Source organism: Strix uralensis, chromosome 4 (assembly GCF_047716275.1).
Source record: "Strix uralensis isolate ZFMK-TIS-50842 chromosome 4, bStrUra1, whole genome shotgun sequence".
Classification (NCBI taxonomy): domain Eukaryota; kingdom Metazoa; phylum Chordata; class Aves; order Strigiformes; family Strigidae; genus Strix; species Strix uralensis.
This window is the reverse complement of record NC_133975.1, coordinates 2,197,571-2,224,581: the sequence shown is the minus strand read 5'-3', so window position 1 is coordinate 2,224,581 and position 27,011 is coordinate 2,197,571. Positions and strand designations below refer to the sequence as shown.

Here is a 27,011-nt window from a genome sequence, read left to right as displayed (position 1 = left end):
CTGGGGAGGGTGGCCAGGGGCTGTTCCACCCGCTGGGCTCCAAGATGGAGAGCGTCTTGTCCGTCAGCTGCCAGTCGGAGCTCGGCAGCCTGGCAGAGGACGCTGCCTGCTTCGGCACCCATCTGGGCTTCGGCTGTGAGCCAGAAAACTTCCCAGGCCGCGGGGACTTTGCCGACGCCAAGATCCACAACCTCCCTCCTCCGTTGATGCCGGAGTTCGACACCTCCTTGGCCCAGCCCGAAGTCCTGCCGGGTCTGATGAGCTCTGCCGAGCTCCTCCATCCTCACCCCTCACCCTCTGTCCCCCCCACGGACTTTTTGGGCCACCCTTCCTCTTCCTCCATCCCTTCCCTGCTGCCCGCCAACCCTCCTGCCTTGGCCGAGCCCAAGAAGAAGACCCGCCGGACCAAGTGCTCTTCCAAATGCTTCTGCCCGAAACCCCACGAGAAGGCTTTCGCCTGCCCGGTGGAGAACTGCATCCGGAGCTTTGCCCGCTCGGATGAGCTCAACAGGCACCTCCGCATCCACACGGGCCACAAACCCTTCCAGTGCCGCATCTGCCTGAGGAACTTCAGCCGCAGCGACCACCTCACCACCCACATCCGCACCCACACCGGCGAGAAACCCTTCTCCTGCGACACCTGCGGCCGCCGCTTCGCCAGGAGCGACGAGAAGAAACGTCACAGCAAGGTCCACCTGAAGCAAAAAGCCCGGACGGAGGAGAAGCTCAAAGGTTTGGGGTTCTTCTCGGTGGGTCTCTCCTTCGGGACACTGTGAAGCCCCGACCTAAATGCTGGGAGACGGCGTTTCCCGAGGTTCCCCCGAGCATCTCACGGGAGAGCCGGGGTGGGAATATCCTCCTGGGGTGGCCCCGGAGAAGCTGACGACGGCAGATCGGGCCGTGCCGGGGAGGAGAAGGGCCCGCGGGAGGCAGAGGCGATGCCGCGGCGCTGGACCACTGGCCGCAGAGGTGGGATGTGGCAGCTCCGGCCGCCCGGAGCCATCTCCAAACTGCAGCGACTGAATCATTTTTACAGCTCCTATCATTAGGGGAAAGAAAAAAAAAACGTGTACAGAAAGAAATCGCCACCGAGACGGGGTTTTTTTTATATACCCAAGCCCACGGACATCCTGCATTTGTAGCGACCTGACTGTGATTTCCCCTGCCAGCACTTTACACGACGCTCCCGACTGGTTTATTTACCGGCCGGCGCAGTCGGGGGCTGCGGCTGCACCGGTCCTTTCTCCCGAAGGAGAGAGATGCCGCCGGGCTTCGGCGACCGGTGCGTCATGCTCCCTTTGGAAAGGTGATATTGTTATTATTACTATTATTTTCTTGTTTGTAAAAAGAATCAGGAATATTAGAAAATGGTGTCTATTTTTCTAATTAAAGATTTGAGCTCATCTAAACCCTTGCTGGGGTTGCTCTCTGCTTTTCAATCCCCGATAGCAGCTGATGCCAGTGGTATTTCTGTCGTGTTTTTGACCTCTAGCTGTCACGTATTGGGGGTGGGGGGGAAGGCGCTTAAATAATTAGCAGCGAGAGAAAAATCAGTCAGTGCAGTGGGGGGCCTGGGGACCCTCCTCCTGAGCATCCCCAAATCCCCAGGGTGGGCGGCTCATCCTGGGAGAAGGGTCTTGTCCCAGGACAGAGCAGGGAAGGGATCCCCCTCCCCGCCGGTGGGTCCCTCTCTGAAAAGAGGGGACATGGCTCCGGGTTTATTCCGATGGGGCTGAGCCCTGGAGGAATCTGCCCTACTTGGATCCAGAGCCGTGGGGTGCACTGGGGGGACCCCAAATCCCAGCCTAGCCCCCCAACCCTGGGCTCCTGGTCCCCCCTGGGGTGCGGGTGCCCCGCGTGTGCCCTGGAAAGCTTCACCCACAAGAAACGGGGCAAAATACAGCCCCGCTCCCCATCTTCAGCCTGGCACATCCTCAGGGCTGGAGAAGATCCAGGCACCATCAGGCAGGCAGGATGTGGCCCCCTGCAAAGCCGGGGGGGCTGTTTGCTCCCTCCTTTTCAGCGTTTTAGACGGCTGAGAGATGCCGTTTCCCTTCTCGTGGGACCAGCCAGCAGCCGGATGGTTCAGGAGGAGATTTTGCAGCCTGGAAGGTGCTGCTGATAGCAGAGCCTCCCTCCTCCAGCAGTTAAAAATCAGCCAAAACCATATATCCCCAAAATCTCATCCTTCTAACAGGAGATGCTCACTCAGGGCCGGGGCGGGGCGGGGGGGGGAGACAATTGGTTTTAATTAATCAGGAGGAGAAGGTGCATGGGGGAACGGAGGGAGCTGGGCAGTGGGGACCGGGACAGGGAGGCAGGTCCCTGGCTCGGGGCTAGGTGGTCGTCATGGCTGCTCAGGCATTTTGGGGATGATTGCCCTTTTCTTGCAGAGGGGGAAACTGAGGCAGGGAGGGGATGTTGAGCACGGCTGCAAATCTACTCTCTCTACCAGATTTTCTTCCGTTCACCAGCCCCAGAGAGGGGCGATCTGCCCCCCAACTGTGTTAAGGAGGAGGGAGGTCCCTTCCCCAGGTCCCTCATGTCCCCCAGCCCTTTGCTGACACGTGGGCTGGAGCATTCCGGGGTTAAACCCCAGTTATACCCTTATACTGGCAAAATCCACTGCCCCACACCCAGCTTGCCACGGGGTGGGAGGACCCTGTGGAGATGGGGTGGGAAGGTGGGCAGGGGACATGGGGTCCCCGAGGGCTGTTAGGAGGGATGGGAGTGGGGAAAGGAGCCAGAAGGAAAGCTGGCTGAGGGGCGAAATCCTAAATGTCCCCTCGGACCTGTCCCTCACACCTCTGATGGCACCCAAGGGTGCTCATGCCCCTCAGGTGGGCACCCATCAGCCCACAGCACCGCTGGCCCCACCAGCTGAACCATCCCATGTGCATGGGAGCCTGATCCTGAGTGAGGACCACTCCGGGGGATGCAGGTGGCCCCAAGCTCCAGGAAAACACCTTTTTCTGGAGGGACACCCCAGATATTGTTAAGAAGGACCTCAGCACCCGGATTTCCTTTGGGAAGAGGCGTCTTTTGGGCACCTCTCAGTAGGATGTCAGCTCTGGCTGGGCAGTAAACAGCCCTGCTTTCCCCCGCGCTGCTGGCCATGCCTAATGCACAAGGACTTTATTAATCCCCTTCCAAAAGTGCATCTATTATTGATGCTGAGCCTGAAAGCTCTTCAAAGGCACCCAGGCTCAAGCCTTCGCCCTCTGTTCCCCCGGCTGGTGCTGCCAAGGGAGGGCGGGAGGGAGGAGGGCACCCACCACGGCAGCTGTTTCTGGGGTGCAATGGGAGTGAGCACACGTGCTTCTGTTTTTAGGAGAGGAGAAGCGATTGTCCCCCAAAACCTGGGGTGACTCAGGGATGGGGACAACCAGGCCGGCAGCATCCTCATCCCAGCGCTGCCGTGTGCCCCCATGTCCACATCAGAGACATGAAAACATGTCTGGATGTCTTCAGCGCTGAGGGCCAGGCTGAGGTGCTCAGGGCCAAGGTGCTCAGGACCAAACCAGGGATTAAGCCAGGGTGATCAGGGACCAGATCAGGACCAAGCCAGGGACCAAGTCAGGATGCTCAGAGACTGAGTCAGGACCAAGCTGGGGACCAAGCCAGCGTACTTGGGGACTCAATCAGGACCAAACCAGGGATTAAGCTGATCAGGGACCAGATCAGGACCAAACCAGGGATTAAACCAGGCTGATCAGGGATTGGGTCAAAACCAAGCCAGGGATTAAACCAGACTGATCAGGGACCAGGGACCAAGTCAGGGTGCTCAGGGACTCAATTGGGACCAAGCAAGGGATTAAGTCAGGCTGATCGGGGACTGGATCAGGACCAGGCTGGAGACCAAACCAGGGTGCTCAGGGACTGGGTCAGGACCAAGCCAGGGATTAAGTCAGGCTGATCAGGGACCAAGCCAGGGTGCTCAGGGACTCAATCAGGACCAAGCTGGGGACCAATTCAGGGTGCTTGGGGACCAATTCAGGGTGTTCAGGGACCAGGGACCAAGTCAGGGTGCTCAGGCACTGGATCAGGACCAAGCCAGGGACCAAGCCAGGATGCTCAGGGACTGGACCAGGACCAAGCCAAGGTCCTTGCAGCCGTGGGTCCAGCCCTGGATGGGGAAGGAGAAATGCCCATGCCCACACTTGGCTGCTCACCCCACGCCAGCTGCCCCCTGCCCCGGCCCTGGGGGGATGCTCAGGGTCATCCCAACCAGGGACAGGGGCTTCACTGGTGGGGGCAAGGGTGGGACTGGGGGGCAGAGGAGATGCAGGATGAGGCCGGCGGGCTGCCGCATGGCAGCAAGGCCCGGCGGAGGGCCCGCGGTGTTCGTGGGGAGACAGGCAGAGGGAGCTATGAAGGAGGAAAGCGGCAGAGAGAAACAGTCCGGGCTCAGGCTGCAAAGGAGGAGGAGGAGGCGGCTGCTAGCGCTCGCCCTCCCTCCTTCCCTCCATCCCTCCCTCCCTCGCCCCTGCCTTCGCCATGCACAGCCCCCCCTGAGCCCCGCAGGGCCCCGGGGACCCGCCGTCCCCAGGGTGCCCGGCAGCCTTCGCCCTCCCACCGCCTCGCCAGGGCCTTCAGCCTCTACTCCCTTCTTCTTCCTCCTCCTCCTCCTCCTCCTCCTCCTCCTCCTCCTCCTCCTCCTTCTCCTCCTCCTCCTCCTCCCGCAGCCACCACCCTCCCTCCTTCCCCAGGGCCTGGCTGGCATGGAGGTGTTGGCCGCAGGGAGCCGGATGCTTCCCGCGGCTCCTGCCTCCTCCCCGGGCTTCATCCCTCCTGCCCGGCATCCCTCCTCCCCGACAAAGCCCTGAGCCGCTCAGCAGCCACCTCCTTTGTGCACCCGAGCGGGTGTACGCGCGTCGTCGTCCCCCCACCCCCCCCCCCCACCCCCCCACCCCGTAGCCCCCCGGCTCGTTCCGCTCGGACGGTAGTAGCCAGCGGGCAAGCGGGAGAGATGCTGCCCTCGCCGGAGGAGCCAAGCGCGGGAGGTCGGCGGCGAGAAGCAGGTATGGGGCGAAGCGGGATGCTGAGCTGGGAGGTGGTGGCTTGTCCCCAAGCTGCTCCTCGCCCAGGGCCCCCGGAAAGCGGGGAGGGGGGGGGGGAACGCAGCGGGGACAAAGCCACTGCCAGGAGGTGAGGAGGGACCCGCTGCTCCTTGTTTCAGGTGCTGGGAGGTGTGTGTGGGGGGGGGTTAGATGCACCCCGGCTTTTCATGCCCATCTCCCACAAACCCCCTCATCCCCAGACACCCTCGCCCACCGCGGTGCCCCCACCCCGCTGCCATCGCAGCCTCGGCCAGGGAAGGATGGGGACCAGCGGGCACACGGCACCGACAGCATCCGCCACCCCTCTTCTCCATCCCCCCCTTCCCTCTTCAACCAGGCAGTGGAGCTGCCTGCTGGTAATTTTTTTTTTTTTTTTTCGGGGGGGGGGGGGGGGGGGGGGCAGGAAAAATGTTAAACAATGCGAAGAAAGGATCCATGATGAAACGCAGGTAGCGGCACCGAAGCAGCCCGGGGATGGGTTTTGCTCTTTGCTGCAATCTCCCGACAGCCGGGAGCGTTTCCCGGCTCCGGATGCCTGTGGGCTTTAGTAATGACTCCACTAATAATTCTCTTAAAACCTGGTTGTTGTCGAAGGGGTGGGAGGGAGGAGAGGTTTTGTGGTCAGGATAGGACCTGTCCAGGACAGGGACCGGGAGATGTGTGAGTTCAGACCCGCCTGGGCCAGATCCTGCCTTGGCTTACGGCTGGGAAATACGGAGCCAGGCTGATCGGTACCCCGGGAGACGCGGGCAGGGATCCAGGCCTGAGATACCGGTGGCACGATGCTGTGGCCCCATCCCTACGGTGGAAAAGCGCTTTCTCATCCCATCAGCAGCAACCAAAGTTGCCGGTGGTGCTTTGTGTTCACCGGGTTTCGGCCGGGCTTGCACCAGTGGTCACCCAGGAGGGGTTTAACATGCAAGGGTGCATTTTGTAACGACCCTAAAACACAGCCAGGCAGTTCCAGAAATCCTCCCAGCACATCTTATTTTTAGTTTTTGCGTAGATCTCTTGCCTTTACCGATTTTTCCCTAAAAAAAATGGTTTCCTGAACCTCGTGGCTCGGTTGTGCCCTCTGAGGTGGGTGCTGAGCCTCAGGGGATGCCACCCTGGGGACAAACAGGGTTTGGTGGTGGTTTAGTGCTCGCCAAGGCTGGCAGTTATGAGGCGTGGAGGGGCTCAGAGGGGTTTTAGGGTGGTGGGAAGAGCGCTTTGTGGGATATTGCAGAGTGATGAGCAAGGGATGCTCCCACCCATGGGTGCCCTCGGTGCTTTGGGGTGAAAACACTACAAAAATGCACCCCAATGGGTCCTTGTGCCTCCCAGGCTGGAGAAGACCATGGTGAGCTCCTAGGCTGGATTTTTGCTGGCTTCACAAGGGCGGGGTTTTTCCCCCACCCCGATGTCTTGGAGGATTTTATAAGTGGGGGATGAAGCAAGTCCTCACAGGGGCCCTCACTTGCCTGGGCGTGGGAAGCCACCAGGTCCTCTGTATCACTGGGACAACACAGCAGAGGGGTCCCACAGCCCCGGAGGGGATCACTGATGAGACCCGCTGAGGGGCTGGAGAAGTAACTAATCCTGCTGCAAGGCTTCACAGGCTGGTCGAGCAGGACTGGGTCACCCTTTGCTTGGAGAAGGTGGCTCCCAGCAACCCAGCCCCAGCATCAGCCACAGGGATGCTCCTGGGGCCTGGAGACCCCTGGCACTGCAGGGGCTCATTGTGTGGTGGTTGGCCAGGAAAGCACATGGGTGATCCCTCTGTGGCAAGATCAGGGTGGATGGAGAGAGATTTTCCATGGGTTGTCCATCAGGATGATGGCTGTACTTCTCCCAAATTGTTGTGAACCTTCCCAATGGTTGTGCACCTTCCCGAGGTTGTGAAGGACCTTCCCAACAGTGATGGATCTTCCCAGGGGTTGCACACCTTTGCAAGGGTTTTGCACCTTTGAAAGGGTTGTGCACCTTCCCAAGGGCTGCGGGTCTTCCCAAAGATCGTGGATCTTCCCAAGGATCATGGATCTTCCCAAGGGTTGTAGATCTTCCCAAGGATTGTAGATCTTTCCAAGGATTGTAGTTTTTCCCAAGGGTTGCAGATCTTCCCAAGGATTGTGGATCTTCCCAAGGGTTGTGGGTCTTCCCAAGGATTGTGGATCTTCCCAAGGATTGTAGATCTTTCCAAGGATTGTAGATTTTTCCAAGGGTTGCAGATCTTCCCAAGGATTGTGGATCTTCCAGAGGATTGTGGATCTTCCCAAGGGTTGTGCACATTCCCAAGGGTTGTGGACTGTCCCAAGGGTTGTGCACCTTCTTGAGCATTGTGCACCCTTCCAAGGGTTGTGCATGAGTGGGAGGAACACGGAGGGGAGGATGGAGGCAGAGAGGGGACCAAGAAGAAAGGCCAAGGAGGGACTTCTGGGGACCCGCCGTCCCTGTACCACTAACCCCCCCTATCTCTTCTAGCGCCTGGCACCGGCCGATGCTGACATCCCCCCCAGACTCATCGGATCCTCCACTCCCACCCCAGGGCTCCCACCCCACCATGCCCCAGCAGAGCTGCAGCTCCCCCACCTGGGGCTCCCCAACCCATCCCACGTGCCACCGATCCATCCATCCCGCGCCATGAGCAGGGCTGTGCGGTTCCCCTGCGTCGGGGCGTGGAGCTGAGGGATGGCCTCGCTGGACCTGCCTTACCGGTGTCCGCGGTGCGGGGAGCACAAGCGCTTCCGCAGCCTCTCCTCGCTGCGGGCGCACCTGGAGTACAACCACACCTATGAGACCCTCTACGTCCTCTCCAAGACCAACAGCATCTGCGATGCCGCCGTCTTCCCCCTGGCCGCCGACGGGGCCCTGCTGACACCAGCTGCCCGGCGGGACTACTTTGAAAGCACCTCCTTCCAAGGCAAGGACCAACGCTTCTCCTGTGACCTTGTCCCCGCCGAGGAGCTGGAGCCGGCCCCGTCCTCCTCCCCCTCACCCCGCTATGTCCACGAGATCGAGATCCCGCTGACGGAGATCTTCACGCGGGGCAAAGCCGTGGCACCGGCCCCCGCGCCGCCAGCCGCTATGGACGCTGCCTATGAAGAAGGCTTGGCCCGCCTGAAGATCCGCGCCTTTGAGAAGCTGGAGGTGGACAAGCGGCTGGAGAAGCTGACGGAGGAGGTGGAGCAGAAGATTGCCTCACAGGTGGGCCGACTGCAAGTGGAGCTGGACCGCAAGAGCTCGGAGCTGGAGAAGGCCAAGCAGGAGAGCCTGCGGCTCAGCCGGGAGAAGCAGGAGCTGGAGGACCGGGCATCTGAACTGTCCCGCCAGGTGGATGTCAGCGTGGAAATGTTGGCGTCCCTCAAGCAGGACCTGGTGCAGAAGGAGCAGGAGCTCACCCGCAAGCAACAGTGAGTCCTTCACCCCCTCTCCTGGCCGCAGGGGGCGGGGGGAAATCGGTCCCTGATGGCGAGCCCCAAGAGCCCAACCAAACCCTCAGACCAAGTGCTAGGGTGCAATCCCCCATGGCAATGCCCATTGGCATCACCACTATCAGGTTTGGCATCTTCTCCCATGCTGGCTGTGTCCACGTAGCCCTGGGCCTCTCCATGTCCACGACCAAGCTGGGTCACATCATGTCACACCTTGTCCCAGCTCCCCCGGTGCCCCAGGACACGGCCAGGCTGGGGATGCCCATAGCCATCCTGCTGTCCTGCCAGGGAACATGGTGGTGGCCATGTTGTTGCAGCCCTTCTCTAGTACCAAAGGGTGTCCCCCCAAAACGAGGGCTGGGTCATCCCCTCTGGCTCCACAGCTGAATCATCCAGCCCTGTACAACCTGAACAATCTCATCGACCTGTGCCTTGGTCATAAACATGAGAGGGGCCACCTTGGCCATGCCTAATTCAGGCTTTTCCTCCCAGAAGGAGGGTGGGATAGCCCAAGCAATATGACCTCCATTTGCTGTGAGGACCGTGGCACTGTCATCCTCATTTTCATCCCATGTTCCCCACTCAACACCCCCTCCCACCCCAGCACTGCTCCTGAGTTTCCCTCCAGTCAAGCATTGGGTCATTTTGCCCATCGGTGTTGCTCAAGAAAATTAGACCTTGTCCTCAGGAGTCTCTTAGAAAAGCTGGAGGCCACCATGGGGTCCAGAAAGTCAGTGAGGAGCAAGTTAATGGGGGCCAGTCATGGCTGTGCTGGGCTGGGAGCCCTGGTGGGATTCCTCAAGGACTTGTCTTGATCCCCACCATCATCAGCATGTTCATTAATGACTTGACTCCAAAATAACGACTGTGGCTCAGATACAAGGTTCACGGGATTAGCTGGTGGTGGGGATGTTCCTGGGCTGAGGAGTGGGGTGATGCTGGGGCTAGATAAGGGCAACACCTCCTGGTTTGGCTGCATGTGTGTGGGACAGGCAATGGGGAGGTTTGGGGGCTGCCATCAGCTGCCTCGTGGGTATTGTCCAGGGGCATCCTGCGGTGTGTGGTGGCAGGATGAGGGTCCCCAGAGTGGACAAGTCTGAAGCAGAGCCTGAAGACATGTAAGACAGGGTGATTGATGAGTTAAACGCACCTTGTTTGGTCTGTGGTGGATCCTGGGCACTATTACCACCTAAGAACCTGGTTTTATGCCCCAAAACTGCCTCCTGGACCTCCCTTTCCTTAAAGAAACCCTCCTGCCCCTTGACTGTTCACACCAGTCCCCAACTCCTCCAGCCAGAGCAACAAAATCACTTGCCAGGTTGCAGAGGGAGCATGGGAAGAGCTGATGAAAAGAGATGGTTTTTTTCCTAGATGTGGGGAAATCATCAGAAATCATTTTCATTGGCAAAGCCAGTTTCACACTTCCCCAAGAACAAAACATTGCCCAGGACATTTCCCAGCCCTGCCAGCTCTGAAACACCACAAGGCTGTTGTTCCCATGGGATGCTTTTTGCTCCTGGGCTCCGTTTGCTTTGCCGGGGGTGTTTTTTTCCACCCAGTCCACGGGAATGAGAGAGACGCAGGTGATAACCATCAGCATCACCTTACACCCGCTGCGCCAGCGCCCCATTTGCCTTCCAGATCTCCTGGGGCCCCTCACCAGGAGCCTTCCCAAATCATTACCAGGATCACCCCGCAAATGGCAGGTTGGGGGGCAATTAATTGGTAATTAAATGGCAATTAATAATCAGCAATGGGAATTATGTCACTAAGGGCTGCCCCCTCCTTTTTCTTCATGCTTCCATGCAGATCGGTGCAGCCCAGTGTGCATGGTCGGGTGTGCATGGTCAGGTGTGCACAGTCGGGTGTGCATGGTCGGATGTACGTGGTTGGGTGTGTATTGTTGAGTGTGCACAATCAGGTGTGCACAGTTGGGTGTGTACGGTCAAGTGTACATGGTTGGGTATACATGGTTGGGTGTGCACAGTCGGGTGTGCATGGCCAGGTGTGCATGGTGGGGTGTGTATGGTTGGGTGTGCACAGTTGGTTGTGCACGATCGGGTGTGTATGGTCAGGTGTGCACAAATCAGATGTGCATGGTCAGGTGTGCACAGTCAGGTGTGCATGGTCAGGTGTGTATGGTTGGGTGTGTATGGTTGGGTGTGCACGGTCAGGTGTGCATGCTTGGGTGTGCATGGTTGGGTGTACATGGTCAGGTATGCACAGTCGGTGTGCATGGTCGGGTGTGCACGATCAGGTGTGCATGGTTGGGTGTACATGGTTGGGTGTGCACAGTCGGGTGTGCATGGTCGGGTGTGCATGGTTGGGTGTACATGGTCAGGTGTGCACAGTCAGGTGTGCATGGTCGGGTGTGCATGGCTGGGTGTACATGGTCAGGTGTGCACAGTCGGGTGTGCATGGTTGGGTGTGTATGGTTGGGTGTGCACAGTCAGGTGTGCACGGTCGGGTGTGCACGGTCATGTGTGCACAAGACAGATGTGCAGAGCTGTGTTTGTGCATCTGCAGGCCTTCATGGATGCTGGGTGAAGGTGTGAGAGCAGTTGTGCACACACACGTGTGTGCACCATCGACCGTGCGGGTGTGATCGGTGCTGGCTGTGCATGCGACCGACTGGACGTGTGTCTGGGGGTGCGTGTGCCTGTGTGTGTGCTCATGCTGCTGCCTGTGCCTGTGCGCCAGTTGTGTCTGGCTGTGCACGTGTGTCGGGGTGTGCATCTGCCTTTGTGTTGTCATGGTGCTGGTGCTCGTAAGGGTGGTTCTTCGCGTGTGTGCAGTGCACCCAGGGGTGTGCAACAGCAACTGTGCGCGTGCGTGTGCCCAGGTGTATGCATGCATTTGGCAGGGGTGCAGCGGCCGCGCGGGGTTTTGGGACATGTGGCGGTTGCGTGTGCCTGCATGTGCGTGCCCGTGGTTTTGGGAAGCGGATGAGGCCGGCGGGGACGTGCGTGTGCCTGGGCACACACGTGTGCAGGGCGGGATGGGGCCACCTTGGCTCGCGGAGCTGCTGGTACGCTCCTCCCCACAGCTGGCCACATTCTGGGGGGGACATCTCAGCGCCTCAGCAGGGCAAACCCTGCCCATGTGAGTGCCTGCTAATTAATGTGTTAACAAGGGAGACAAGGCCCTGAAACCCCTGGGCTTAACAGGGTACAGGGCTGAGCAGGGTTTAAGGATTTCAGGCTGTCCTTAAAGTCTTTCCTTTAAATCTGCCCCAAATGAGGCAAGGTACCGCTGCCATCCTCCTCTGCCATCCCCCTCCGCCATCCCACCACACCATCATCATCCTCCTCCCTCTGCTCTATCACACCCAGGCGCTTGACTCCAGTCCTGTGAGCAATGGATACCCAGCAAAGGTGCTGGGGATGTCATCCTACCCCCCCAAAACAGGGTGGCCACATCCACCCTGCATGCCAGGAGCACCCCTTAGTCCCTGCTCTGCCCCGAATCGTGCCCAGGAGCCATCTGGGCTGGCACAGCCCCAAATCAGGCTGATGATGGAATGATCTGGGTGCACACGAGCAGCCTTGACCACCCACTGCCACCCCAACTCACAGCCAGGGAGGGGTGGGAAAGGATTGGGGTGTCACCCACTGCTCCCTCCACGCAGGGAGGTGCTGCAGATCGACCAGTTCCTGAAGGAGACGGCCGCCCGCGAGGCCAACGCCAAGGTCCGTCTCCAGCACTTCATCGAGGAGCTGCTGGACCGGGCGGACCGGGCCGAGAAGCAGCTTCAGATCATCAGCAGCAGCTGCGGCACAACCCCGAACGGCAGCCTGGGACGCTGCGGCACGCCGGGGGCCAAGGCCGCCGGTCGACCGGTACCTCCACGGGCACAGGCACGGGCATCCCGGTGGCGTCGGGCACCCCAGCGGCTTCGGGCACCCCAGCAGCTTCGGGCAGGGACCCATGTGGCTTCTCTGATGGTTGCAAACGGTTCAACGGGGAAGTGTAGGGACCCCCAACTTGTTCCCGTGGGGAAATGGATAAACCTGGGTGGGGTGATCCCCAAGAGAAGGTGCTTCTCAGTGGGTCTGTGTTTCCCTGGGAGTGTGGGGGGATGCTGGAGATGCTCTTCTGCATCCCACTTGGGTATGGCCTCACCCCAAAGCGCAGCCGGCACCGGGTGGGTTATCAGGGTCGTCTCCCTCAGCTGCACCACCCGCATTTTGGGTTTCACCATGTTGGCTCCTCTTGTCCCGTCTCCCCACAGAGAGACCGGCACCCGGGGCCGGTGTTGGCTGTGCACGGTCCTTATGGTGTGTCCAACCAGCGCTCCTCCTCCAGCACCGGGTGAGTCCCCTGTCCCTGCTGCCAGTTTGGGATTTGAATGGGACACTCGTTTTTTTGGTGGGCAAGGGGCTGACAGGACGGGGATGCACTGAGGTTGGTTATCCCTGTCCCCCAGGGCCTCAAGCCGGGCAAAAGCCGTGTCACAGAGCTCGGGCTGCTACGACAGCGACAGCGCCGAGCCCTGCCCCACCGACGACACAGCCGATGGGCATCCCTACCCGGCGCGGGACGGCGCCCGGGGCTCGGGGTTACGTCGGCAAGCCATCCAAAACTGGCACCGCCGGCCCTACCGCAACAGCACCGAGGGTGAGGAGGGCGATGTCTCCGACGTGGGCTCCCGCACCACCGAGTCAGAGGCCGAGGGCTGGGAGCCGGAGGCACCCGGATCCGCCGTGTCCCGACCCGCTGGCAGCTGCCGGCTGACGGGTGAGACCGCACCGGGATCTTCTGGTGGGGTGGGAGGACAGGGAGGCTGGAAGGTGGGGGACGGGGATGGCTCCTTGGCTCTTCTCCGCTGCCATCCCCAACCGCCAGTGGCAACTAACGGTGGGTGTCCCACAGCCAGGACCGAGGGGGCTGGGGGCAAGGCGGGCCGGCTGGAGAGGGGCAGCCCGGGCCACTCCAGCGAGGTGATCAGCCCCGAGATCCTCAAGATGCGGGCGGCTCTTTTCTGCATCTTCACCTACCTGGACACCAAGACCCTGCTGCGGGCGGCCGAGGTGTGCAAGGACTGGAAGTTCGTGGCCCGACACCCGGCTGTGTGGACACGGGTGCTGCTGGAGAACGCCCGGGTGTCCTCCAAGGTACCGGGGATGGGGATGGCACTGCCCGGGGCGAGAGTTTTCCTCCAGAAAGGTGAAACAAGCACATCGCTTGTGTTGATTGTCATGCTGTTACGGTGATGGGAACACGGGTGCACACAGCTGTGTGCTTGCACGGTCACGCTCAAGCTCACATGCGCACATGTTTTTAACGTGCTTTTGTGGTCAAATCCATGATTTTGTTGCACACGTTCTTGCGTGACCCCACACGTGCATTTTCACGTATTTATGGCATGCGCGTGTGTGCAGACCTGCCCAAAGACAGATGCCAAGGATGGGTGGCCTGGGGCACACTGAGGGTGTCCCCCTCGGTGATGGCCACCCCTGTCCCCCCAGTTCCTGGCCATGCTGTCTCAGTGGTGCACCCAGATGCACTCCCTCACCCTCCAAAACCTCAAGCCACGCCAGCGAGGGAAGAAGGAGAGCAAGGAGGACTACATGAAGAGCACACGGTGAGTCCCAGCATCCCGGGCCCCCTCCTCCCACAGCCAGAGCTGCTGGTGGCCATGGGGAGTGTGAGCACAGGCTCCTCTGCCTGACCCTGCCTCCATCCCTGGCAGGGGCTGCCTGGAAGCCGGGCTGGAGTCCCTGCTGAAGGCGACGGGCAGCAACCTGCTCATCCTGCGCATCTCGCATTGCCCCAATGTGCTGACGGACCGCTCGCTCTGGCTGGCCAGCTGCTACTGCCGGGCCCTGCAGGCCGTCACGTACCGGTAAGGATGGCCACCGGCATCCCCCCGTGCCCACAGGGACCGTGTGGTTCCCTGGCTGGGAGAAGGCTGAGAACATCATTGGGATGTGCTGGGTCTCCTCTGGTGCCCATCCCCATTCCCTGTCAGAATGCAGCCTGTGGGTGAAGGACCCATCTTTCCATGTCCCCAGCCCTTGTAGAGTGTCCCCAAGCTGTCCTTGCAACTCTCATCCTCTCCTGGCATATTCCCATGCAGATATTTCCCCTCCAACTCCATTCCCACCATCCTGTTACCGATCTCACGCCAGCTGGAGGAGTGACCAGAGCCTTGGTATGGGGACACTGCTTTATGTTAGAGAAGGGTGAAGAAGAGGTGCACCAACACTGGGGCCCAGTGAGGTCCCACCTGACTGTCACCCCCTGATGAAGGCTTCTAATGGGGAGAAGTGACTTTGGGATCTCTCTGTCCTGGGAGGGAGGAACAGGTCTGCCACGGGATTGCTAAAACCCAACTTGGAGACCTCACCCAAGATCAAGGGCACAAGGCCCACGATGGTGTAGGTCTTGGAGGAGGTCACAGGTCCTGGAGGAGATCACTGACTGCTCCTTGGTCTTGGCCACCTTCCAAAGAGGCTCTTCCTCCTGTGGAGACAGGATTTACCTTTCCTACACACCCAAGGAGGATGATCCTTGCTCCGCTGCACCCTGCAGACAACCACTTCAGCCTTGGTAACCATTTCACATGCAGACGATGGGTGTCCTCATCCAGCCCAAGATGGAGAGTCCTTCACATGGAAAAGCACACCCAGATGGCTCCTGTTTTGGACCAAGTGAGCTCAGACACGGCTCTGATCTGGGGATCCCACACCATGAGGCAGCCCAGTGCTGCTGGGTTTAACCCAAAGACTCCTCCACGGGTGTTAGAGCAAGCCCAAGTGCTCCTGGCACATTGCTAACCTGTGACTCTGACTCATGCTCTAATTAACCCGCCATGCTCGCAAGGGGCTCTTGGCAGGCTTCTTCAGTGGAGACATGTGAAATGCTTAAGATAACACCCATCTCTTATTTTTAGGCTTGCCTGAAGTTTTGAAGTAGGTCATTCAGAGTTAGGAAGTGCAGCCTCGGTCTTCGGGAGGCGGCCTGGTGTGGTGAAACGGCCAGGGACCTCTGTTTGGGCTGGTGGCATCAGGATGATGCTGACATCTCTCCTCCATTGACTTGGTGCTGGGAACCAACGGCATCAGCAAAAGCTCCTCTGAGCCAGTGGCACAAACACCAGGTGGGCAGGCAGCGTGGCTGCGCCTGATCAGTGTCACGACTCCTGATAAACCTACACCTCCACCATGCCCCTGCACGAATCCAGCAGCATCCCACAAGGTCTGTTTTGATACCTCCAAAAAGAGAATCCCAGAATCATCGAGGTTGGAAAAGACCTTGAAGCTCCTCCAGTCCAACCATGAACTTCACACTGACTGTTCTCAACTCCACCAGATCCCTCAGCGCTGGGGCAACCCGACTCTTCAACCCCTCCAGGGATGGGGACTCCCCCCCTGCCCTGGGCAGCCCATTCCAACGCCCAACAACCCCTTCTGCAAAGAAATCCTTCCTAAGAGCCAGTCTGACCCTGCCCTGGCGCAGCTTGAGGCCATTCCCTCTTGGCCTGGCGCTGGTTCCTTGGCTCAAGAGACTCATCCCCCCTCTCTGCACCCTCCTTTCAGGCAGTTGTAGAGGCCCATGAGGTCTCCCCTCAGCCTCCTCTTCTCCAGATTAAAGCCCCCCAGTTCCCTCAACCACTCCTCATAAGACATGTGCTCCACGGAGGAGCCCACAGCAAACCTCTGCAGCGACATTTGGCCAACAGGCACCTACAGATGTGATAGCACAACCGCAGAGCTGGTACAGAGGCCGTGGAGCAGCCACTGCCCTTGGCTGGAAGTTACCACCCATAGCTGAAACATCCTTACCACCTCCTGGCACCTTCCCCAGCCAGGCTGGGCAGGTGGCAAGTGAAACCACCCCAATGGGATCTGCAGGGACATTATATTTGCTCTGGAAGGGTACACGGCCCGGCAGTCTCAGTTCAGTCACTTGCCACCTTTGCATCTGGAAGACTTCTGCCTTCACCTTCAACCTCACCTTCAACCTTTACCTTCAGCCTTACCTCATCTTCAGTCTCCCCTTCAGCCTCACCTTCTTTCATTTTCCTTGACTTTGCACATCCGTAGGCACAAGTCCAGATAGAAATGCCTTGACCCTTCCTGCATGGATTGATGTGGGACTGTCTGGTTCATGGGCAGATCATGGGTTATAAATAATGACCAGATTTGTAACTCCAGGTGCAAAGAGATGTAGCAGCATGGTGGCTGCAGACAGCCCCCAGGCCAGCATCACTGCCGGTGGGGGCCACCACATGTCCTCTGTGTTGTTCTAGGAGCTCTACGGACCCTGTGGGTCATGAAGTCATCTGGGCCCTTGGAGCAGGTTGCAGGGACATCATCTCCCTCCAGGTTGCACCTCTGCATCCGTGGTAAGAATCATGTTAGGAGGAGCCCAGGTGGAGGGGCAACACTGGGCTGGAAATAAATTGTGTACCAGATCCAAATTTGATGGGGGATGTTCCTCATGGGATGAGCAGCAACCCTGGAGGCCAGTTTGGGGGACCAGGCGCTCAGTCCCATCTCTCCCTGCGAAGGCTGGGAGCTGTTGGGTGTAGGCACCTCCCTGCTGAGCCGGGAATGTTTCCAGGGAGAGTGCTAACACCAGAGATGAAAGGGGAGCTATGATGGGTCTGGTAGGTAACGCTGAACATCAAATGCTTGTCTGAGCTCCTCACTGCTCGTGTAACAGCAGCCCTGAAGGGCCTGGGTGTTTTTAAAAGGGAGTTGAGTGGCTGCTTAGGGAGATGACTGCAGTCGCTCTCGCTTTGGAAAAGCATTTTGGGGGTGTGAAGATGCTGGAGGAGCTCCACCCTGCTCAGGAGTTGATGGCTCACAGAGCAGGTCACTTGTTCCTCACCTCCATGCCATGGGGCTGCCTCCTGGGCATTTCTTCTTGTCCTGGAAGGTTTGTTGCACTCAGCCTGGATCGAGGTATATGGAGGGGGATGTCTCTTAGCAGGAGAAGCTGGATGTCAGGTCCCTGATTGGCTTATTTCTTCCTTGGGGTAAACACCACATGGCATGTAGGCTTCTCCACCTGAGCTAGAGGCCCAGGCTCCTGCGACTGCTTTCATCACTGCAAGCAGCAGAGTTCAGGGCCTGATTCAGATCTCTAAAGGTGGAAGGATTGGGGCAGAGGGTCCCCACTAAGTGCATGGACCTGCCCTGTCCTGGTTGCAGCACGGCCCAAGGGGTTGCTCAGGTGGAAACATCTGCTTTGGAGACACCCCCTTCCCATGTGGAGACCCCCAGGTGGGTGGGGTGGGAGAGGTCCCAATCCCACACCACTTGCGGAACGCTCGTGGTGGGGGGAAAGGCAAGCTTTTCTACCAGCCCCCCCCAGCTCTTTCTTCTTCATCTCCCCAGCCAGCAGCCGACACGTTTCAGCAACCGCTGCCTTCAGATGATCGGCCGGTGCTGGCCGCACCTGCGGGCGCTGGGCATTGGAGGGGCAGGCTGCGGCGTCCAGGGACTGGCATCCTTAGGTAGGCAGCTCTCCCCTGATGGGACACGGAGAAGGGGACCTCGCTGGAGGGAGGGTATTCCCCTAGGAGATCCCCCACGGGGATCTCAATGGAGAAGCCCACCCCAAGGACCATGGGTGCACCCTGTCCCTCCTTGCTGCCACCCATCCCTCCCACCCTGCTGCTCCCATTGGTAGTCCTCACCCCTTCCCCATGGGGTGCTGACGGAGGGTGCTCTGTCCTTCCAGCCCGAAACTGCATGCGGCTTCAGGTCCTGGAGCTGGATCACGTGGCGGAGATAAACCAGGAGGTTGCGGCGGAGGTGTGTCGGGAAGGGCTGAAGGGGTTGGAGATGCTAGTGCTGACCTCCACGCCGGTCACCCCCAAAGCCCTGCTTCACTTCAACAGTGAGTAGCAATGCCAGGGGGGAGGGCATAGCATCATCCACTGACCAAAAGGCCACCAGATATCGAGATCTGTGAACCAGGCCCTGCCTTCCAGCCCCACGCGCAGGAAGCCACCACCGACACTGGGAGGTGCTGGGAGCTCCGTGGTGGAAGTTTTCTAAGAGGGGATCCAACAGCCCCCTGCCAAGGATGGGTTAAGAAGAGCCTTGGGCCTTAGGGAGGATGAATCCACTCCCTCCATGCTCACCTCAGTCTAATCAAGGCCTCGATGTCTGTGGCACACCTGAGGTTCACCCTGGTGTATCTGAGTTTGGAGTCACACCATTTACTGAAGCCATTTGCCAGGACGGGAGCTCTGGGGGGCAAAGAGGTCTGCAGTGGGCAGGAAGGGTTTGAGGTGCCATTCCTGGTGGTCATGGCACGTGTGACTGTGGTTGGGCTTGCTGGATGGAAGAGTAAGGGCGTCCCAAGGAAATGGTAGGACTCCTGATTTGGGATAGGACAATCAGGGACTATCTCGCAGACCACCCTCCTCCCTAGAGAGGTCTTGGTCACCAAAAGCGGGTCTCCTCCATAGAATCACAGAATCCCAGAATCATCTAGGTTGGAAAAGACCTTGAAGATCCTCCAGTCTAACCATGAACCTCACCCTGACCGTTCTCAACTCCACCAGATCCCTCAGCGCTGGGGCAACCCGACTCTTCAACCCCTCCAGGGATGGGGACTCCCCCCCTGCCCTGGGCAGCCCATTCCAACGCCCAACAACCCCTTCTGCAAAGAAATCCTTCCTAAGAGCCAGTCTGACCCTGCCCTGGCGCAGCTTGAGGCCATTCCCTCTTGGCCTGCCGCTGGTTCCTTGGCTCAAGAGACTCATCCCCCCTCTCTGCACCCTCCTCTCAGGGAGTTGGAGAGGGCCATGAGGTCTCCCCTCAGCCTCCTCTTCTCCACACTAAACCCCCCCAGTTCCCTCAGCCGCTCCCCATCAGACCTGTGCTCCAGACCCTGCACCAGCTCCGTTGCCCTTCTCTGCACACGCTCGAGTCATTCAATGGCCTTTTTGGAGTGAGGGGCCCAAAACTGAACCCACTCATCGAGGGGCGGCCTCACCAGTGCCGAGTCCAGAGGTAAGATCCCTTCCCTGTCCCTGCTAGCCACACTAGTGCTGATACAAGCCACAATACCATTGGCCTTCTTGGCCACCTGGGCACACTGCTGGCTCCTGTTCAGCCAGCTGGCAATCAACCCCCCCAGGTCCCTCTCTGACTGGCAGCTCTCCAGGCACTGCTCCCCAAAGTCACTTTCCAGTCACTCCTCCTCCATCTTCAGGGTGAGGTTTCCCCAAATGCACAAGGCCTTGAGGAGCACTGGGTGGGTTTTAGGCCCCATCCTGGCTGGGGGGAGGGTATCTCCCCCCGAGGTATGGTGAGGCCAGGTGGTATCTCTGCCCCCAGGTGTGTGCCGGAACCTGAAGTCCATCGTTGTGCAGGTGGGCATTGTGGACTACTTCAAGGAGCCCCACAGCCCTGAAGCCAAGAAGATGTTTGAAGAAATGGTGAACAAACTCCAGGTAAAAGATGCCCTTCCCAGGTCACCCATGTGTCACCAGTCTCATCTCCCCACGGGGTCTGAGGACAAATTCTTGCCAACCACTGATGTTCCTCAGTAGAGAACATTTTACATTTTTTTAGGGACACCCTGAAGGCTCACAATCCTTCAGACACACATGCCCAAAGCCTGAAACAAGATCTAACACGCTGTGATTCCTTCCACTGCTTTAACCAAGACCGCTTCTCTGTGGGTCTCTTCCCCGGGGACAGAAAAGGGCTGTTGTCTCCTTCGCAGGGCCACTTACTTGCTGAACACTGTGAAGTGGTTTAAAATCCACCTGTGAAAGTAGAAATAGGGTTAATTTTACTTAAGCTGAGTTGCAGACCTCGCGATGCTCAGCAGGGCTTGGGCTGTCCTTGATCTCTTTGGGGTCTCCAAGGCAGACTTCTCCATCCATGTCCAAGGGGAAAAATAGGTTCCTCCATTTCACTTCACCCTCTGGTTGACTTCACCCTGCAGCAGGTTGGGCTCTCGTGGGGGCATAAGGTGAAACTCCTGGGAGATGCAAAGCAGGACCTTGGGATGGAGGCTCCTGCGGTTCCTGCTCCACCACCAAGCCCTGGTGGGCAGTGAGACAGACCCACCTCCACCCCCAGGCTGGGGGTCACCTGCAGAGAAGAGCCATTTCAGAAGGGCTTTCCTTGCGTGGCCACCCACCACTGTGCTTCACAAATCCCACCTGCCCCAAACTACTGCCAACCTGTGGAAATGGTGTTTTTAACCAAGCAGAAAGCAAACCCAGAGCTAGCTTCAAGGGATGGGACTAAGAGGTGTTGAGCCTGTCCTGCAAGGAAGCCAAATCCCTGTGGGATGTGATGGTGGGGGTGGGACTGGGGTGGACCCTTTGCCATGGTGGGGATTTGAGATGTCCTCTCCTCTCTCTTGCTCAACCTGTGGGGCAGTGTTGGATTTAAGGTGATGAATTAGTTTGGTAAAGATAAATCCCCTTGCGTTCTAGCCCGTCCTCAGAGATGAGAGGGGCTGGGGGCAGCTGGACTTATCTCTTAATAGCTGTGCTAATTAGGGCTGTAACTACAGGCCTGACACCAGATGCACGAACAGCCCGTATGCTCTAAGTCTGGTTGCATTCAAGAGCAGTCAGGTTCACGATTTATTCTTATGCAACACTTACAGATTCTTTAAGATTGCCTACGATAAATGCACAAACTGCAGGTTGGCTCTAGAGCACTACACAAAAACTATTGCAATCACACACACTTAATTCCCGGGTAATCACTCGGCATAACCGAGGGCTCAAATCTTGCAGAATGCGTCCCTTCTGGGGAGGAAAACAAACCCGTCGTTCTGTCCCTCCAATTTGGTGTTGGATTATCGTCCCTCCGAGTTAGACACAAACTCGGGGTAGTATTTAACTCAGTGTGTATGTGTGAGCGGGTGGGACTGGGGTCAAGCCATTGTGTCTTGAGTAACGACACAGCACATGCCTTGGTGCGAGGGGTGCGCTGGTTTTTGTGGGAGAAGAGGAAGACTGAGAGAGAAGGTGGCAGAGTACTGCAAAACTGTCCTTGAGAGAAGGCGAAGAGCAGGGGATAAATCTGTCCTTGAGATGAGTGAAGGAATCCCACACTTCCAACAGGCAGCAAGACTGCCAGGTCCTGCACCAACCGCGCTCTCTGCTCCTCTTCTAGGCCCTGAGGAAGAGACCCGGCTTCTCCAAGATTTTACACATCAAAGTGGAAGGAGGCTGTTAGACCTTCAGGGAAGCACAAAGCACATTCCCTCCTCTGCCCGACGGAGCCAGAGGCCCCGCGAAACCAAATCCACCATCCGCCGCTCATCCGTTGCCGGACCTGGAGCACGGAGACGCTGGCCCATGCACAAAAAAAAAAAAACCAAACTCTTGCAGGCCTTAGTGACTGGCAGCCGGCGCTCGTCCCCGGGGCCAGCTCATGGGCGAGAAGGTGCTACTTAAGGAAATTTTTCGGCTGCCCAAAGAGGCAGAGCTACGCTCTTTCCCGGAATGGAAGATGGCTTCGAACCCTCCCGTGGCTGCTCGTTGCCAAGGATCCTTGTTTGGGGAATATCTTTTTTTTTCTTCAAACTCTCTTTCTGGGGGGTTTTTTGGCCGTTGGATGGTGTGGGAGATGAGGATGGCTCAGCCTGTCCCTCTGGGCTCTTTGCAGAACGCTGGGCTCGGCGCTGCCGTGTCACGGCTGGACCGTCCCCATCCTCTCTGTGGGCTGCTGGAGGTGGGGTGGGAAGAGGCCGCTCCTCCAGAAGAAACAGTGCCCAGCCCTCCTGCAGGGTTTCCGCTCGTTTTCATTTCATTTGTTTAACAGAGGGGCACCCAAACCTGGGTAACTACCGCCCAGAAACCAGCAGCCACAACAGCACAAGCCCAGATGGCAGAGCTGCATCTCGGGGGGTTGTAGGAGCCAGAGGACACCAGGAGAGACGGTCACTCTTCTAGAGGTTTCCAGCCTCACCTCCTCTCCACCCAAAACCTTCCTGCCAAGGCAATAAAGCATCTCCAAAATCCTCGTCCACCAGGAAACACGGGTCATGCTTCTGTCCCCACCACCATCCACCACCTGCTCAGGCTTCCTCCGGAGCGAGCTGTCCCACACCGAGAGAGGGACTGGCATGGGACACCCATGTTTGCCATCTCATCGCCTTCCCGAGCAGCCTGAAGGAGAAACCCTGGCCAAATTGTCCTGAAATCCAAAGCTGCTGGTGAAAGCACCAACCCAACTGCCCCGGTAGATCCCTTCTCTATGGCCATGGCTGCTTTTTTAATTCTGCTTTGTTTCTTCTGGCTGTCTTCTGCCTGCAAGGACATCATCCCCCCTGCCCCCCAAAAAAACCCAACCTTCTTTTTTCCAAAGGAAAAGGCTTTTGAAAGGCATCCAGCAGGATCAAGTGTCTCCACCCTGGGGAGAAGGTGCCAGGAGGTGTCCATGCCATGGGGGACACCCATCACAGCACTGCCAGCAGCAGGGACACACCGGCCTTAACCACAGCCCCCTGCCACCCCCGAGCCCCACCCAGGCGTGCTTGGACCCAGCATGCTCAGCTGAGAGGAACCGACTGGGAAAAGCAGATCTTGGGGGTTCGGCCTCTTCTCTGGACCATCATTGGAAGGTTTTGGGGCCTGTTGGCCAGCACGGCTGCAAGGAGACAGTCCTTCCTGGGGCATCTCCCCTTCCTCCGGCCCTCCTGGGGTGATGGGCTGCCACAGAGCATCCCCCCAGGAGAGAGGAGGCTGCAGCCCCATCCTGGTACCACCTTCCTCACCTATGGCGCGAGAGCTGCAGACCTCGGAGCTGGGGACTCCCCACGTGCCAACAGCCCACAGGGGAACCCCCGATAGAAAATCAAATTGATTCCAAATCGCTGAAGCTGGAGGCAGCTCCTGGGTCTCCAACCCCAGAAAGCACCTCAGGAGACCATTTCATCCATCCCTCGTCCTGTCTACGCTGTCTCCTCTGAAACAGGGTAGGGTTTTTTGGCCATAACCCCCATCTGAAGCACCTCTGTTCCTCTGTTGACTGCAGCTTTCCAGGAGAAGGCTGTTCCCTGTATGCACAAAATGGGGGAGCTCAAAAAAAAATGCCCGCGAGAAACCACCGTGTCCCACCATACCCTCCACAGGCACCGGGGCCGAGCTCCCCGCTGTGCCCGCCGTGGGTTTACCTCCACCCCAGGGAGGCTGGGACACGCGTAATCCAGGGGCAAGAGGAGCAAGGGATGCCCCGACCAGCAAAAAAAACCACCCAGCAAAGGTAAACCCCCCCCCAGGGACCACCCAGCTACCATCTGTGGTCCCAGTGGAGATGTCACCATCCAAAACGGTGCAGAGACTTGCGAAATTCCCTTAACAAAAAGAAAAACAAAGTAAGTATTTATTTCTATAAAGAAAAGAAGGAAAAAAAAAAGATTTTAAAGGAAAATTATATACTCAGCATGTTTATACACTCTATGCTTAAAGACTATCATGTTGGAGAGTCATGTCCGAAGACTGAAGGTGGCTGCTCCGAGTTTGCTGTGTGCTCGTGCCCAGCCCCTCTGGGCCACAGGCAAGGCGAAAATGGGGTGCTGGAAAGTGGGGGGAGATGTTGAGGACTCTTGGAGAAACCTCCTGCGCTCACCAGCGAGGCCGGAGTGGCCGCTGGTGGCCACGGTGGCCTGGAGCGTGGGTGGGTGTGCAATGTCCCCGTCCCCCTGCTGCCGCGAGGGTTTAAGTCACGGCAGGACAAGCTCACCCGAATTCGGTGCTTCAGGGTGTCACCGAGACCAGACCAAACCACCCGCCTCCCCTTGGGGCGCTCCCAAAAAAATCCTGACTTCCGGCTTAGCAAAGCCACGTTTTTACAAAACTCCGCCATGACACGAGACCTTGAGCAGGTTCAAGGACTGGAAGATGGAAAGTGTTTTTTTCCCCCCCCCCCATTTTGCTTGATGCCTGGGCTTGGATGGGTCCCTTCCTCCTCCTCCTCAGCTGGGGATGAAGGAGGCTGGCACAGCCTTGGTGCTCTGCGTCTCCCTGGCCCTAATTGCTCAGGTTGTTAATGGCAACGAGCTCATTAACGGATGCATATTCCACTGAAATGTCATATTGATGGTTTCCCTGCTGCTCTCCCTCCCCATCCTGCAGGCGCGTGGCCTCGTTGGTTCCCCCAGAAACGCCCGTCGCCCACCCCCCATTCCTACGGGGTGCTCGAGCCACGCTGCCTGTTGGCCGCAGGATTCCCTGCCAGCGGTTGTGGGGGTTCCAACCCCATTTCCTCTGGAAACAACAGAGACACACAGAAATCCCAAATCCCCCAGGAACGCCCTGAAATCGTGCAGCGTATGCGGGTGCTGGTAGGGAAGGGACAGCTGCAGTGGGAGCTCAACCCCATACGAGACCCTAGAGAAGCCCCGGTTAGCTCCATCCAAGGAGGTTTTTAAACCTGTTTATCAAGCAAAAGTGGCAAGAAAAAAATATCCCACCTCTCGCCATGTGTCACAGTCCCAGCTCCCACCCAAGGCACAGCCACGGCTGGGTCTTGGACAGCTTGTTTGGATCCTCAAAAAGGCTCCAAATTTGGTTAAAACAGACCAAAAAAACCCACGAAAAGTGTTGATAAAGGCTCTTAAAGCAGTTGAACAACATTTTCTCTCAGCAGAACAGCCCACCCCAGGAGCTGGCGCATGGCTTCAGCCACTCATTTTGGGTTGAAAAGCTGCAGGTTGGGGTAGAGCAAAAGCATTGGGAATCGGTGCCAAATGACAAAATGCTTTAAAAAAAATGAAAAAAAAAACAGTGAACGGGGAGATTTTAGCAACCGGAGATGGTTTGTCGCGACTGAAGCATCGCAGGGTGTTGTTGCAAGGTGAGCGGTGGCGATGCACGACCTTCCCCGTCGGTGGGAAGTAAAATAATCCCCACAGGGGGTGAAACAGTCCCTCCTGCGTGCAGCAGCGTGGAGGGAAAAGCTGCCCAAAAGCAGGAAAAATGGGATTTTCTGATCCAGCCTCGGGCTTGAGCCCCGTGGAAGGGGAGTGACGAGGCGGGCTGGGGCCGGGGACAAGCGGGTGCAATGATGAGGGAGGGCGGGATGGCTTTTGGGGAGCAAGGGGGGAACGCACACTTGCTTAGAGATAATCAGAGAAGAATTAAAAATAATATATGTATGTGTATATGTATATAAAATATATATATATACACATAAATATATGTATAGGAATGGCAATCGTTTCCCTAAAGCACTTGACGGCAGCGTTTGCTCCGGCGCAAGCTCAGCCCCGGCGAGCGATTTCCGAAGGCCCCTGTACAGCGACCTCCCCCCTCCCGGAAGGTAGCGAGTTTGCCTCCCAAGTTATTTTTTTAAATCTCTATAAATTTAGGTCTATTTTAGTCTTTCGCAGCGATGTGCCAGTGTCTGGAAAACCAAACGTTCCCTTTTTCCTCCCCGGCCCTACGGTCACTTGATGCTAAACGCGGGTCCTCGATGCTAAATCTGCCCGAGGATGCTGCCCTGGAGAAGGGGGGTGGTGGGGATGGGGGTGCAGGGGGACGTGGGGGGCGGGTCAGGGGGAGGCTTGGGGTGGTTTTGGCAGCAGCGGGGTCCAACGGGGACGGGGTAGAGCGGGGGAGACGGCGGCTGCTGCCCGTTGGAGACCGTGTTTTTAGCACTTTGGTTGGTACTATCACCTGTAGACGCACTTTGATGTTGTTGCTTTGAAACCTTGCCGAGTGTAAACAATGTGTATTTAAAGAATTACAAAAAAAAAAGTGTGGAAAGAGCTATTTTATGATTCAGTGTTGAATAAAGACTCGTTGAGGTGGGGGTTTCGCTCTCCCAAGGGGCCACACTGAACCCAGGCCAGTGCTGGCTGACTCCAGCACCAAACCAGTAAAACCAGTTGCTGTTTGGGGCTTACTGGAAGCATCCCTCCCCTCCTCCCCCTGTCTCCCTGCAGGCATGGGGGTCACGGGGCCCAGGGTGGCTGTTGGTGCAGCCCCATGTGGCACAGGGTGGAAGCGGGGTATGGGGGTCCAGCCCCTGGGTCTTGGCTGGATGGGAGTGTTTGGTGGGACAAGATGGCGGGGGGGATACAGCCCAAAGCGACAACTCCTGTCCCCACGTCCTTTGGGAACGGAGAAAACAATCTTAGATCATTAGAGTTGACACTAGAGGGGAAACACCCTCAGCCCTGAGGATTTGCCATCCACGACGCACAACCCAGCAGCTGCCGGCCTGGAGGGATACAGGATCAGCCCCTCCCTAGTCCCAGTTTTACCCCTCCCCGGCTGCAGCGCTGCATTTTCTTTCTGGGGAATATTTGATTTTTAAATGCCAGCACTAAAGAAATGCCACAGGGGTTTTAGAGGGAAGCGTCCACTTTTCAGTACGACCACTCCCACGCTGCCCAACGGGGCTTCAGGCGAGAGGAATGGCCACGAGGGTCACACTAAGGGGGCTGGTGCTGTCGCTCTGCAAACAGGGTAAAAGCAACACATTTTGTGGGGTAACGCACCATCGATTTGCCTAATTAAATGCAATCTCAAAGGGTTGACACCAGATCGACACCAAATTTCTTCCGCTGTTCTCCATTAACGCCTTCAACCTAC

At 57.9% G+C, this 27,011-nt stretch overlaps 1 protein-coding gene across 3 annotated transcripts; it reads left to right on the top strand.

The window, feature by feature from the left end:
* The first annotated feature begins 783 nt into the window (after nucleotides 1-783).
* FBXO41 (F-box protein 41) lies at nucleotides 784-22,256 on the top strand. 3 transcript variants are annotated; one of them, XM_074865403.1, is made up of 13 exons: nucleotides 784-1,306; nucleotides 7,524-8,452; nucleotides 12,102-12,330; nucleotides 12,705-12,784; nucleotides 12,900-13,210; nucleotides 13,346-13,587; nucleotides 13,942-14,057; nucleotides 14,166-14,318; nucleotides 16,728-16,823; nucleotides 17,821-17,939; nucleotides 18,167-18,325; nucleotides 19,777-19,892; nucleotides 21,583-22,256. In XM_074865403.1, the coding sequence occupies exons 2-13, from the start codon at nucleotides 7,731-7,733 to the stop codon at nucleotides 21,643-21,645; spliced, it is 2,406 nt and encodes an 801-aa protein (XP_074721504.1). In that variant the 5' UTR covers nucleotides 784-1,306; nucleotides 7,524-7,730; the 3' UTR covers nucleotides 21,646-22,256. The 3 variants fall into 3 exon arrangements, 2 of the variants coding, with proteins under 2 accessions (XP_074721504.1, XP_074721503.1); XM_074865402.1 differs by lacking the exon at nucleotides 784-1,306 and adding an exon at nucleotides 4,728-5,021; XR_012628610.1 differs by lacking the exons at nucleotides 784-1,306; nucleotides 19,777-19,892; nucleotides 21,583-22,256 and adding an exon at nucleotides 4,728-5,021 and having other exon boundaries at nucleotides 17,825-17,939; nucleotides 18,167-18,309.
* The last annotated feature ends 4,755 nt before the right edge of the window (nucleotides 22,257-27,011 follow it).